Source organism: Macrotis lagotis, chromosome 8, assembly GCF_037893015.1.
Source record: "Macrotis lagotis isolate mMagLag1 chromosome 8, bilby.v1.9.chrom.fasta, whole genome shotgun sequence".
NCBI lineage: Eukaryota > Metazoa > Chordata > Mammalia > Peramelemorphia > Peramelidae > Macrotis > Macrotis lagotis.
Window position 1 is genome coordinate 7,474,117 of NC_133665.1, and position 15,911 is coordinate 7,490,027.

Consider the following 15,911-nt stretch of genomic DNA (forward strand, 5'->3'; position numbering starts at 1 on the left):
ATGCAAAACTAGCTTTCAAAAGCAGTATTTGTCTAGGCTTCATTTGTTAAAACTCAAATTTCTAAATTTAGTATTTATGCATTTCTGTTACATTTTCTTAAAAACTCCATAGTTTAATATAGAGTACACCACCATTCCCTTCTCTTGGCTAAAACAGATACAAATTTCATTTTTCCCAGCTACAGCTATTGATATTCTGCCCAACCTCCTTAAGCAATGTGAACACTGTCCCCTTTATATATTTTTCATTCTTGTGACAAGAATAACCTCACCAGTACAGGGGTTGGTGTGTTTGCATGTGGAAATGCACTAATATGAATGTTTTTCTTTGTGTGTGCATCCTTGCAGTGTTGTTTACCAGGATGGATTTTATGGTGCAGACATTTATGTAAGTATTCATTAATGTGCATGCTGTCCTTTTACATTCCTGGAGTCATTCTTTTTACAAGTTTGCTATGTAGCTTTACCATGGGATTTTTGTTGTTGTTGTTAATTTTTTCCTTCTTTCTTTTTCCTGGCCTATCAGAAAAAAAATTGAGAGAACTATCTCTTAGGTTGAAAACCCTTTCTGCTCATTATAGTTATCAATATGTAATATAGTTGAATGAACTTTTCCATCATCTCTAGAATGGATACAGACTTAAGAAAACATGTCTCTTATGAAATTAACATCTTCTCTTTTCTCACTCCATAAAAATGTGCTCTCCAAAGTTGTTTAGTATTGCACCTTACAGTATTAATGTTATATCCAGGACAACACATGTGATTTTGACTATTCATTTAGAGTTAAGAGGTATTTCATGGCTCTGTTTCCACTTGTATTTGTTAGAATACATTTAATTACTTATTTGTGGCAATAATAAGAAAAAAAAATATCTAACAGGGAAACTAGTAGGAAATTATGCCAAATTCTTATAATAACATATTTCAAATCTTAAACCTCAGTCTGTAATAAATAAAATAAAAACACAGTCTGATTGTAGAATTTTATTTAAACCTTTCAGCATACTTTTTTATATCGAGGATGTGGCTTAAAATAGATAAGATCATAATTAAATCTCTTTTTATTGATAAAGAGAGATTTCATCACCTTAATTATTATAGAATAAAACTTTTCCCCAAATACTGTTGAAAACAAAATGGTACAAATATTTAAAATTCATTAGGTTCTGTTTAAAAAATTACCCACTTGTATCTCCAGTCACTCAAGAAAGCACCTCTAAAATACTTTAGTTGGTGATATTAAACTAGATATAAGAGAAAAAGTTCATATTTCTATGAAAGGATTTTGATGGAAGAAAATAAGGAAAATATTTGATAAACTAAAATGATTATAATATGGAAATTTTTTAAAATTAATTCAAATAGATAAATTAAATTATTCCACCCTCTTCTATAAAGTGGCATGCACACTCATATAATTTTTGAATTATAAAAAGTTGACTAAGACAACATAATTGCTTTTTGTTCACTAAACCCCAACCCACAACAATATTTTAACAGCATTTACTCACCACATCTGTGATCTTAGGTAAGTGTTGGACTTAGGTGGACCTCATCATCCTCATTGGCATAAAGAGAAGGTAGATTGATCTCTACTGTCCATTCTAGTTTAACATTTTCTAATCTTAGAATTTTAAAGGAAAATTCCATTTTTTTTGTTTTTTGTTTTCAAGGCAATGCGGTTAAATGCCTTTCCAAAGGTCACACAGCTACATAATTTTAGTTATCTGAGGCAGAAAATTCCATTTTTTTTATAAAACAAAGAAACTTTGTGGCTTCCCTTGGAATTGATTCACTTCTTGTTATTAAATAACTGACTACAATTAAATTTTAGATGTCAAGGAACCTAGTCTTCTAGCCTTCCTGGTCACCTCAATTTTCTTAAATGTTCCTTCAGAGTGGGACATTGATGGTTTTTTGTGAGAAGTCTAGAAACGATTTAGAGAAATTATTTTTCTAAGATACAAGCTCAGGAGAATCACCTAATTCTAAAGTGTTTTGAAAATATGTATTTTGATAGTTTGTTGATTTGGAAAAGAATCCAATGGGAATTCCATCAGCACTAAAGTCTTTCTGCTTGGTAGAAGAAAAATTGTAATGAGATTCAGGGAATCTAAAGTCTATGTCTATATCTGTTTCTAAATATAGACTAAGTTTTTAAGATTTGCAAAAGTGAATATGTTGAATTTGATAATCTCTAGCTATAAGATCCAAATATGGTGAATCAGATAATCTCTAACTATAAGATCCAAATTTCTAACTATAAGATCTAAGAGAAGGGTCTTCTCTACTTTAATGAAGACTTAAGCACATTTGTAATTTCACCTAAGATTTTTTACTATTAGGGACCCCTTTGGCAGATTAGTGGAATCTATGGATTCCTTAAGGAGATTCATTCTATGAGAATAATATCTTTAAATGCATAAAATAAAACACTTATTGTATAAAATAAAATCAATTATATTGAAATCAAGATACAGATAATGAGGGTTTTTATTCCACATTCACAGATCCCCCTCCTTCCCCCCAACCATGGCTAATCTATCCATAAACTCCAGGTTAAGATCAATTATATTAAAGGAAAAAATAATTTGACATTCACACACTGTATCATACAGTAACTTGTGATGCTAGAAAAACTGTTCCACAGAAAGTAGATTATTTGTAACCAAAGGAATGACATTCACAACTGTAGAACCACCTTTCGTAACAATGACAAATGAATCTAAGTATTCGACTCAGTAATCTCTGCATGAGTTTTTTTCCTGAGTCATGGGTGGGAAGGATGTACTGAAATTATTTGGTGACTATCTATTAAACCTCCAGAACCCTTTTTTCCCCTTTTCTTCTTTTTTCTTAAAAAATGTGTTTTCTTTCTCATCTGCTTTATATTATTACTTCTACCTGCAATGTCTATCAGAGAGAATTAGTGAGGTCTAGGTATATAGAAATTAGCAGACTGAATCAACAGATGGTTCAGAATTCATTATGCTCCTGCTGAGCACCAACTTGGATGGATGAGTTCTTGGCTGATCACTGAACAACTAAAGCCCACTTAATAACCATTTAAAATGGTGTGAACTGAAGCTTTGTGAAGAAAAAAAGGATACTGAAAGGTAAATAGTACCATTAAAAAGAGTCAAAAAGCAGTAATCCCTTTGTCTGAGGAAAAACATTTCAAATAGCAAGAAACCCTAGATAATAGAAATGTTATGGAGGGGAGAGTGTAACAAAAGAACAAATGAAAACGAAATCAAATAAAAAACTGAGAAAAACAAATCAGACATTTACTAAAGAAAGAACTAATACAAATAAAGACAAAGGATCTATTTATGAATGAAAGGCCTGATGCACTTATATTACAGTGATTTAATAAACATTTCATTCTTCCTATGGGAATGCTGAATTCCATAATTCATTTTGATTCTGGCCACCCTGAGTTAAGAGAAAGAGTTAGAATAGGTGAAAGTTATTATAGTAGTGATGATAGTGAATGGCAATTGAGAAAACTGTTTGTGGTGCCTTCCCTATGCCCTATCTTATACATCTCTTTCTCTTTTCTCCTATCTCTACCCCATTTATTTCCTTTTACCTCCTCTTTTTTTTCTCTCTATTTTTCTTCTCTTCTCTATTCATGCCTCAAACTCATCAGTTTCACCTGAGGGTTAAGTAAGAATGGTAATTGTGGCACATATATTATGCATATTTGTTACAGTAAAGGCCCAAAGGAGAGATTAAGATCTCCTGCCACAAGTACTTCTCGTTTTGTTGTTGTTTCTCTCCAACATTTTTATCTAATACTTTTCTTTCTCATTTGGAGAAATGATTTAAGAGAAACATGATAAGTATCTCAAAATATTTGAAGGGCTGTTCTACAGAGTAGATAAATTTGTTCTGTTTGACTCCAAAGAACATGAAACTAGGCTAAAAATGTGGAAGTTACAGAGATGGATTTCAAGTCAGTCTAAGGAAATCAGCTTTCTGATGCAGTGGATAGAGATCTGGGCCCCGAATAAGGAATACCTCTAGTTATGTGATCCTGGGCAAATTACTTAACTTGGTTTGCTTCAGTTTTTTCATCTGTGAAATGAGGAACTGGCAAATCACTCCAGTTTTTACACCAAGAAAATTCTAGATTGGATCATGAAGAGTTGGACAAGTCTGAAATGACTCAACAAAAACATCATTATATAATGAGGTTCTAGAATGGTATCACCTTGGCATATAACAAAAATACAATAGTTTAAAAATAGAAAATAATGTATAAAATCATATGACTCAGAAATTCAGGTTGATGTGAGATAGTGGAAAGAACATTAGATTTGGAGGCAAAACATATGATTCAATTTCTGACTCTCTCTTTTTTGCTAATTACATTATCTAAGGAAGTCACTTTGCCAATCTGGGCCTTAGTTTCCTCATTTGTAAAGACAGGAGGTTTGAACTAGATAATAACTTCCTGTAATACTCAAGGCCTCTGGTCGGCAACATTGCTAATTACCATTTTTTAAGGAAAGTAATGTCTCTGAAAGACAAAAAAGAAGTACCAGTGACTTAATTGACATAGTCAAACTGAAGGGACAAAGATGGGTCAGTAATAAGTATCAGATGTTCCAATTCCTTGACCTCTGATCTTAGCATGAATCTCTATTCTATTACATTCAATGTATTGACTGAACACTTATTATATTATTATATAAAAAGTACTTTGTTGGACACTTGGTTTGAAGAAGAGGATAAAAACATATAAAAAGAAGCTATTACTCTCAAGGATCTTACAACAATGATATATTTTGTGGAGACATTCATCATTTCCATCTGGAAAATTTAATGAGTAGAACAAGACTGGATATTCCTTAATTTTGGTGAGGGGAAAAATGTAAGATAATCAATTAGTATTCTTAAATTCAAAGCTCAACAATTCATTGATCTCAATATAGACAAGAGTGTTCTTTTGTAAAATGAAATTAATTTGAGAAAGTAATTCAAAATACCAAAAAAACCCTGATAAATTTTTTAAGCTAGGGCTCTAGAAGTTGTTCACAATTATGTACCATATGTGACCCTTGATGATTTGAGGTAAAATCTGTCACAGGAAAAAATTGACCTACTCTTAGATATTTTTTCCTGTCCAACCTTTCTATCTCAACCTTCCATTCTCTAGTACTGTGCACAGATGCTAAAATGGAAGTTAGCCAGTATGTGGAAGATGTGTTAGGCCTAAATGAAACACCTACTGTAAGTGCATTCTCCTTTATTGTAACTGGATACCACTTAATGTTCTTTATAAAAAATAATTAAAAATAACAGTAACTTCTTTATTTCACTATATTCTTAGTGTTCAGGTTGAGCCAAATGAATCAAACTTTGTTGATCTTTTATCAATTACAATTTGCTGAAAATATATTCAAATATGATTGCATTAGTGCTTTTGGGGCAAGGTCCAGATTAGTGTGAGTCATTGAATCCCTTTAAGTAGTAGTAGTAGTAGTAGTAGTAGTAGTAGTAGTAGTAGTAGTAGTAATAGTAGTAATCAAATTTGAATTTCATATTTCTATTTGGCTAGAACAAATGTCTATATTTTATACAACAATAACTTTTTATAGTGCAAATTTGAATACCTGCCACTACTTTAGAGTACTATTTGCACACATTTGGACTTCATCAGGATTATATTCCTTTACTCAGAATAATTAGTCCACAATCTAAAATTCTCAGAGGATCTTCTATGCAACTAAAGACATGACTATGGCACTTACAAATGAGTAGTCAATATTATATGTTTAAATATGTATTGAGGAATCAAAAGCCATGAAATTATCATTTCTCTTTTTTTAAACTATATCCATACTATAGGGCAACTAGGTGGTGGCACAGTGGATAGAATACTGATCTTGGATCCAACCTCAGACATTTGACTTTTATTAGCTCTGTAACCTTGGCAAGTCACTTAACCTTGATTGCCTTGCATCCATGACCATCTCCAGCCATCCTGATTCATATCTAGTTACTGGACCCAGATGGCTCAGGAGGAGAAAGTGAGACTGGTGACTTAGCATGGCACCCCTCACTCAAATTCAGTTCACATGCTTGTCATGGCACATCACATCCCTGATGTTGTAGTCTTTTTTCAAAAATGAAGGACAAATATTATCCAATATATATATATATATATATATATATATATATATATATATATATATATATATATATATATAGCATGATTCCATTTTGTGTATTTTGCATTTTTTCCTTCTTATGAATTCCTACTTCATTTAAAATCACAACTAAGATTCAGAAAATTTCTTATGTTTTATGTTGATTATGTATGGTAATGTGAAGATTGATCTATATATTAGTAGAAGCAAACTTGTAAATGAATTGCTCTGGGATTTTGTCTGATTTAAGCATTTTTATTTATTTCATTTTTGCATTGAAAACATTACATTTCTGTTTCCTTATAGAGTAGTGTATCAAGAGCCTGTGTATGGCAATAAATTACTGCAGGTATGAAGTCCCAACTGATGGAAAACTCATCACTGATTGTGGATTTGCTGTGAAATCCTACTAACAAACAAACTATGGGGTGGGGGGGCTTTTTTCATACAGGCAAAAGAGGAAGGACCTAGGCAACTGCATTATTCCAGTTTTTTTAATTATAGAAACTAAATGCATATCTAAAAAATTACATTTATGTTCTAAAACATTCTCTACCGTAGTTATACTGCCCCAAATCATAGACCAGATACTACATTCACTTCACCTGACTTTACACTGTTACTAATCAACACAGTGATATAACACCTATCAGTAGAATACCACCAATGAGCACTGATCATTAAAGTCTCCACAAGTGACAGAATGACCATATCAATTGTTTCTTGCCTAAAAATGCCTATTTTAAAACTATATTTACCCAGTGCTAAAACCAAGGGTTGATTTGCTTATTTCATTGGAGAAACTTAACAATTCAGGGAACAAAATTGGCTGTTGTACTGAATTGATTAGACATTTGCAGAGAGAATTATCCAAATTCAACCCAAAGAGTTAAGCAAGTAAATTAAACTGAGTCTTATTGTTGATTTAGCTTTCTTCTGCTTTAATGTAGTAGAACCAAGCATTCCCTGCATCATTCTAACTTGGGTCCACACATTGTTACAATTTTTCCAGAATTATTTCTTTTAATTTATTTAAGGCAGTGGGGTTAAGTGACTTTTCCCAAAATCACATAGCTAGGCAATTATTAAGTATCTGAGCTGGGATTTGAACTCAGGTCCTCCTGACTCTAGGGCCAGTGCTCCATCCACACTGCATCACTTAGCTGCCCCTCTTTTCAGAATTCTTTAGTAAGTTGAAGGAATTCCCTGAACTTACTGGTCTTATAAAGGGAAATGAGGTGGTGATACAATTAGAGTTTGACTGCCTGAGGATGCAAATCTTTTGACTGTTGTTATCTTGAACTGCAGGGAAACCAGAAAATAAAAATTGAATGCAAAGAAAATGAAAGTAGGACTATAATGGTCTGTTTAAGAAAACTCAAACTTCTCTGCCAGCAACTGGCCATCTTCCTTTAAAATTGAGGTAGTGTAGGTAAAAGGTTCTTAAATATATGAATGCATTTTCTATCATAGGAATTTCTAAAGTTCTAGAGAAAACATTAGTTTTAGAATCTTGAGTCCATACATGTAGAAACATGTCATAGTAAACCAACTTATATGGTTTCAGTAGCTGTCCCTTTCTTGTCCTTCCCTTCCCCCATCTCCTGCCTACCCATTTTAAGAAAATTCAGTATGTGAAAACCTTAAGTTATTTAAATAGATAAATTAGCAGAACTATATTTCACATCATAAAAGGACTTGCTTAAGAGTATTTTTAAATAGTAAAATCTCCTAGAATATAAATTGATTTATAGCAATTTGAGCCATATAAAGAAGTATGTTATCCCTAAGGTTCCTAATTCTCAAAATGAAATCCAACTGAATTTCTAATACAATATACATTTACTGAATTATGCTATATAGTTTTTATCCATCTAGATAACCAATTCAAATTTTCTTTTCCTCATCATAGATAACTCCCATTAGTAATTCCCATTACTTTTCCAAGATACCAGAGCAAAGGTGTCAAATTTGGAAATTTCAGAAGCCGAGGGTAAATGGACCCAGACAAAAATGAAATTGGGAAATGTTTAAGGAAATAAATAAAATTTCAATACAATATAGATAATGTTAACTTGTAATTTTCTAATTCAATATGTGACCCATAGGAAGCCATTTCTTTTTGAATTTGATTTCACTTCACTATTTTTCAAATGGTCTTCTAAGAGGTCTTAATATAGCTATCAATTGCTCCAGAGAAAAGCGGAGAAACATGATTTTTGATGTTTTTGTGTATATATATATATATATATAGCATTTCATATTACATATATTTCATATTACATATTAAAACAGCTAAATTTATGCTTACATAAAACTTTTTCTTCCACAGCACCAGAAAAATAAATGTTATATAAGCAGCAGTGCAAAATTAAACTCTGCACTATGCATTCTGTTCTTTTCCTGTGTTGTGATAATAGCGAAAAGCAAACAAAAAACCCCAAAACAAACCAACAACATACCATTGTCAAAAGATGTCATTTATCTTGAGGAATCAATTCCACGTGAAAATATCCTGACCACTGGATAGTCAGGAACTTGGCTTGCTGGACAATTCTATGGAACCTTGAAAGAGCTCTAGTTATGCTCAGTGAGCTACAAAATATGAAGCAATAAAACTGATTAGAGTCACCTGTTAGAGAAGCAAATTAAAGTAATTTGTAATTTTTTTGATCATTTTACAGTATGTGCACATGTACACTGAGTTAATGTATAAATGTGTCATACTCTTTATAGGAATTTCATAGGAATTTTTTTTAATTTCTCAAAATGTAGGCATTAAGATTCTAGTCACTTAATCTCCCCCAACCCTTCTTTATTGTATGTTCCATTTATCAGCTAGAGCTATGATCAAGGCCAAAATGTACTTCTGTTATTTTAGACTCATTGCCTCTTTAGTATCAATTGTTGTCTTGACTTATGAGTGAAAGATTATTTAAATAACTTTTAAGAAACAAATGATTCAATTCATTGTTCTTCTTATGGAGAATCATATCCATCAACTATGATTAGATAGACTCCAAAAAAAATTCCCCAAGAGCTATATTCATTGGACAGAAGGACCACTAAAATAATGGTTCAGATGTTGTGTATAGTCTGAGCATGCCAGCACAAACCATGTGATCTATTTTTATGCATTTTCAACATTTTGACTTCTACCACTCCCATCAATTTTCACCTTTACTAACTCACATCCTTACTGGCTTAGAAGCAAGCGACATTTTGGAGAGATGTATGATCAGAAGAATATTTACTGAAATATCATATTCACTAAATCATGACTTCTGAGACATTAGAGGACTGGTAGAAAAATTTTACCAGAAAATATATTTTAGAAGCTCACATTCTCAAATGGATCTCATTATCAAAAATCTATTAGTCAGTTCTTTGCCTAATGTGACTTTGAAAACATTTGCTTGTATATTTGGTCCTTGGTTCTACAATATAAAAGCAGGGAAGCAACATAAATAACTCTTAACTCTCTGTATCCCTATCCTGTAAAATGACATTTCATAGAAAATTTGACTTTTTTATTTGTATGAGAATGCTTTGGTTTTATATCATTTGGTCCAAACTTGGACAAACTAATTAACTAATATTATTACAATTACTGATACCTGATTGGAAAGCAAATTGTTTTAGTTCCACAGTGTTCTCTTGGACCTTTTCTCTTAACCTCTTTATTGCAGATAACTTTGTCCCAAACTACCCTATCAAAATGACTTAATGGGAAGATTTTTAAAGATGCCCTAGAAAAGGGACTTTTTTCAAGATGACCAATTATTTAGTATATCTATTAGCAGATAAAATTTATTATAAAATTTATCACAATAGAAAGCTTAGGGTGAGGAAAAGAATGGGAAAGCTGCTTGAAAAAAGAAACTATTTCTCATAAAATCTGAAGATTATCTTGATTCATATCTGAGGATCTGCAAAGATGGTTTCAATGTATTGCAATCACCATTATAGTCTAGTATAGAATTTGATCCCCAACTAAATTGAACTAGCATAGGCTGAATAAAATGGCAGAATTTAATTCATAGTAGTTTCCCTTTTCTTGCCCTCTCATCTCTTACTTCTCTAATCTGTCCCCAACTTAGTACAGCAATTGAAAGCCAGAAGCAGTCCTCACTGAACACCTACTAATGTGAACTTCCTGTCCCAATTCGTTATGAGATCCCCTCTCCCTCTATCTTAAGTGTTATATGGGCTGACCCTGCGCTGACCATCAAATACTGATAGGGTGACACACAAGTGAGTCATAATTGTTAAGTTTGGGGCACAGCCTACAATACCAGAGAAGCATGGGAAGATTAATTATCATTAGAATCTGAGTGGTCTTTGTGTTTTCTATGGAGACAAGGTCCCATTTGTTAATTTTGCTAAGATCATTTGGAAATGGTTGATGTATCACCATGGTCTATTGAACAAGAAGCTCTGCTGTTTTCACAGTTTAATAAATCAATGCATCACTGCACACAGTTCCTTTCAAATACATACTTTCACTTGTCCTCTTTGCTTAATTGAACAGTTGCAATTACTGTTACATACAAGTGAATGTTAATTATTTTCACATTCCTTCACAATAATGATTTTATTTACAAATTCGAAGACTTCATCACATTTTCAACATAAAACAAATATACTGGCTGAATCATAGTGATATGTCATGGTGTATGACTTATCATTGCCTGAAAATATTAATTTAAAAATCATTCCATACTGAATGTTGAGAAGTGCTGACTAAACAGTATTACTATTTACACATAAGGGTAATTAATGTCCTTATAAAATGTGTACATGAAAGTTCAGTAGAAAACTTGCTTCCAAGGAATATTCCTTTAGATAGATTTAAAGCTTAAACTTTGACATGCAAATGGGGTTGATATTAAACTAACTGTCCAGTGTGATTACTACTTATACTTTTCTTTGTATTTAGTTTAAATTAACATTGTGGTTGTGTAATAGTCCTTTGAGTATTGTTTCAGTGATGACTGTCAGCTGATAATGTCATTGATTGTTTTGCATTCCTCAAATCAAACTTGTTGTTGTTGTTGTTTTAGGGTGGTTATGCTGCCTACCGGTATGCCCAACCCACCACCGCCACTGCGGCTGCCTACAGTGACAGGTAAGTCTACTCTTATTATTGATAAGAACCTGTACAGTTATGAAATTGGTGGGAAAGTATATTATACCTGATTTGGGCAAAGTTGCATGAATGACAGAGAAATTATAGAAAGTTCAGTTGTATGTATACTGATTATTCTAGAACTAGAAAAGAGAAGTAGAAATACTTTAGGCCAAATAAATTCTAGGTCTGTCATAACTCATTAGCTACAGGTGGTCTTTGCCCCTTAACATACTCTCCAGATCTCTCCATATACAAACTCACAAGTATACATTACTCACACATACACACATACACACATATGCAAACACATACTGCCTTATAATCTACCACCAATATCATTTTTTTGGATTCACAGATGAAGAGTTGGAAGACAACTTAACAATCAGTATCATCTTATTTGACCTCCTCATTTATAGATGAGAAAACTTAGACCCAGAAAAGTTAAGTGTCTTGTCAAAGGTCACATATCAAGTTTTAATAGTAATAGTTATTTGTCTAACTCTGAGGCAGAAAGTGGAAGATAATCATTCAGGCAGTGACCTACCTTTCAAGTCTTATCCCTTTTACATCAGAACAAAGATTTCATTCACTAAATAATTTAAATTTAGGAGTGAAACAAGAGGACTGAAACCTCAATCTGGGGCAGGGGGAGGGGAGGGATGTGAAGTATGAGGAAGGGGTATATGTAGCATCCAAAAGAAAATGGGCTGGTTTTGGTCATGCCCAGACTTTATTCAGAGCAAGTACATGTCAGAATTTTCCTGAACTTAGAGACTGTCCTAGGAGTGGTGCCTAAACATAACGTGTGTGTGTGTGTGTGTGTGTGTGTGTGTGTGTGTGTGTGTGTGTGAAAGAGAGAGGGGAGGGAGGAGGAAGGGAAGACAGAGACAGAGAGAAAGAGACAGAGAAAGAGGGAAAAGCAAAGAGAGAGGGAATAAGAGAAAGAAGAGAAAGAGAGATGGGGAAAGATGAAAATAGAGGAAAGAAGAGGGAAAGAGAAGTAATAAGGAGGAGAGGTGAGGAGAGAAAGGAAGAGAGAAGTGAGGGGAGAGGGGGAAAGGAGAGGGAGAGGGAGAGGGAGAGGGAGAGGGAGAGGGAGAGAGAGAGAGAGAGAGAGAGAGAGAGAGAGAGAGAGAGAGAGAGAGGAGAAGAGAGGGAGAGATAGATTCAAGAATTAATTTAGGATCAGCAGAGTCAGTGACATAAGTAGGAAGTCAGTAGTAATTTTTGTATCCATTGCCATAAGAACAGGTCCCCTGGAAACCTGTATTTCAATTAAATGCAACTCGTCGTTTCCATTTTCTGAGGACACATTGTGAATGTTAAAAATGCTCTGCATGCTTAGTTGCCATAAAGAGTGCTTCTTCTGGTAATGACTTTTTTTTAATTAAACAATGTTTCATGAATAAATAAAAATTGCATGTGTGGCTGAGGCATGCTGTATCTATCAGACAGGTAAGCAAGTTAATTTCTCTGATTTCTGAACAAGTAACATCAGTAGCAGACACTGCTGTATAGGCCTGGCCAGTCGTCTCTCAGTTTCTCCATAAGGTTAACAGTGGCGTGCTTAATCAGTAGTTTTCATTCCATTTTTCACAAAGGTCTGTTTTTAGCATGTTGCAGCTACAGTATTCTTGTGTGATCTTATAAAGCCAGATATATTCCTGATCCTTAAAAGCTATATTTTAGTAATCACAAAAACAAACTTTTTTTTAAAGGCCATTTAAGGCAGCTACAATTCAGATCTCACTATCTCTTGGGGTATAAAGTGTTACTGGTTTGGGCTTTTTTACTTCATTTTTCCCCCTGAGAAGAAAGTTCTCAAGGTTATAGGAGACCTCCAAAGAAACCAGATAGTTGTCAGGATGCAGTTATAAATGAAAAAAACCCAAAACAATCATATGACAAAGGTAAAATATCAAATTTTATAGCTTCTGTCTTCAGTATTTTTTGTCACTGGATGAGAAGACAGACAGCTAATTTAAATGGTGAAATTAACAAACACATGATAGCTCTATAAATGAAAAGATTCAATGCGATTACAGTTTTCACATAGAAAAATTCACATTATCAATCATTAATAATGCATTAAACCTAAATTACTTTATGACTATATATCTAATATACTAAATTTTCAAATGCTCACATTGTGTATAATTATAATGACAATAATTTCAGCCTTTTGTATAATTATAAGATTCTTCAATGTATTTATTTTGATGAGTTTTTTATCCATGTTCTCAGAATAAATGTATACTTGACCTTATCTCCCTCCCAGTTGAATAAGGTTAACTATAAAGCTATAATTTAATCGCTTTCCTATATGACAGCTTCTTAAACATTTTAAAATAAATAATGTAATGTTTTTCTTTCATGGAATAATTTTACAATTTGGTTGCTTCAAACGGAATTTATCTCCTACAAATTAAAGAAATTTTTAAATTTTTTATATAGGAGAGGGATTTGTGAATTTATGTGTAAAGTAGTTTCTATTTTTGTTTAGATAATTTTATTACCCTCACATATCACTGGGCAATGACCCTCACTTAGATTGGTAAAACTTGAATATGTAATTCTTACTTTAGTGTAGAAGTTTTAGTTCAGAAAAATTATTGGAATATTCTCTTTTCTGTGTAATAGTAATTTTTTGATGTTCAAATAATAGGTACACATTTGGTCTAATTGATTGCTTTTGATTTTGAATATAAATCCAGTTTAACTTATTTTTTAACATAATACTTACAGCATATGAAAATATAGCATCAAGGCAGATGCAATGGATTGTATCTTAAATTGCCATGAAAAGATCATTCTTAAAATGTTATTTATGGTGTGGTTTGTAAAGTGTATGCATGTATGACAAATTACAAGGATACATTTTGTGACAGACCATCCTTAGCAAGGGAATAGGGAAAGGGAGGCCTATTTAGACAAGATACATATTTGGGGGGAAATGTGAGATTAATAAAATAATTCATGAATTTAGATTCAGCTTACAAAGTTATTCAGCAGCATTCACTTTAGAATTTCCTCTCAGTCTAACTATACAAAGTGTCCTAAGAGTCTATTAAAGTTAAAACTGCATTAAATTTTTTTTGGGGGGGCACCCTGTGTTGTGGTACCTTTTGTCCATCAAAACATCAGGACATGGGTAATGAGAAGCAACTAAAAGACAAGTGGGGTGGGGAGAGTAAATTCTAAAGGAAAAAAAAATCTTCTTATATTAGAGAGGTGCAAGAATGAAGAAGGCTTTGATAATATCTGCTGGTTAGTTGTAGAATAAAGACAGAAATCTGTCATCATGTGAACTATTAACAAATTAACTCTGGCATTTACCCTGTAATCACACATCACTCTCTGTGACTTCTTGAGAGGGAGAGATCTGTGCTGAAGATTATCATTTCCCACTGTGGCAAAACTTTACCTTTTATCGGAACAAAGTCCTCATCAAATTAAAGATTCTGGCCCTTTGAAGAAACTGAACTACATAGGGGCGGCTAGGTGAGGTAGTGGATAGAGTACTGGCCTTGGAGTCAGGAGTACCTGGGTTCAAATCTGGTCTCAGACACTTAATAATTACCTAGCTGTGTGGCCTTGGGCAAGCCACTTAACCCCATTTGCCTTGCAAAAATAAAATAAAATAAAATAAAAAAAAGAAACTGAACTACAATATTCTTGGAACTATTTAAAAGGCTTTTGAGACAAGCACCTTACAGATTCTCCATAATAGTCTTTAGTTAAAAGATCACATGATGTTGACCTTGGGAATTCTTAATGACTCTGAGAATTTGTCTATAAGAATGAAGATGTCCTGTTTGGGCAGATATTAGTATATAATAGAGGACTGGTTGGCATAATAAAATTTTAGGACTTGTTGAACTTAAAGGGCTTTTCCATGGAATATAAGAAGCATCTGATAAGTATCTAATCTCATACAAGCAAACAGTACCTTCTTATGTATTCAAGAGTGATTTAAGGAAAACTGGCAAAGCTATCAAATTAGATTTTTTGTGAGACAGCCAATCAAAGCATGGCAAAAGGGTGTATTGTCATTTGTCATTGCATGTTCACTTGATGTTGCTAGAATGTCAGTAATGCTGTACTGGGTTTGACAGGTCCATCACATTAGCTCAATGAATGGCTTGCTTGAATTAAGCCCAAAGACAAGCTTATTTTTACTGATTGGCTATTGGTTCTGTGTTTTATGACTTGATGGTTGTTGCGTATTTGAGCAAAGAAAAACGTTTCTTGCATAATGAATTTTGCCAGCAATATCTGGATAAATGTATATGATGTGTACATGCTTTCCAAATACATTTTCTTGCCTGAAAGGTTAATAGACTTTACACTTGCCCTTTGACATCACAGTGCTATTTATAATGAAATGTCCCCATATTTATAGACATATCATACTTAAAACTTGATATATTCATGACCTTATCCCTAGAAAGTTGTAGGTTATATTAGTTTTCTCCAAGAATTAAGGACAAATTTGTTTAATTTAATAGTCAGCAAATCACTGAGTTGGTTGGGACCTTAGAGAAGCCAGAAGCTATTCTTCTTTTGCTTAAAACATTTGCTATAACTTTTAAAATCTCACAAGCACGAAATCCATTATT

General features: G+C 33.0%; 1 protein-coding gene across 10 annotated transcripts in view; it reads left to right on the plus strand.

Annotated features, from left to right (window-relative positions):
• The window catches only part of RBFOX1 (RNA binding fox-1 homolog 1), a 370,086-nt gene that overhangs the window by 324,762 nt on the left and 29,413 nt on the right, over positions 1-15,911 (plus strand). For 8 of the 10 annotated variants that reach the window (XM_074196333.1, XM_074196336.1, XM_074196337.1 and 5 more), the window contains 2 exons: positions 6,468-6,510; positions 11,225-11,289. In XM_074196333.1, the coding sequence (XP_074052434.1) occupies positions 6,468-6,510; positions 11,225-11,289 (108 nt within the window). Of the gene's footprint in view, positions 1-348; positions 389-6,467; positions 6,511-11,224; positions 11,290-15,911 lie in introns of all 10 variants that reach the window. The other 2 variants (XM_074196334.1, XM_074196341.1) reach the window with 1 other exon arrangement.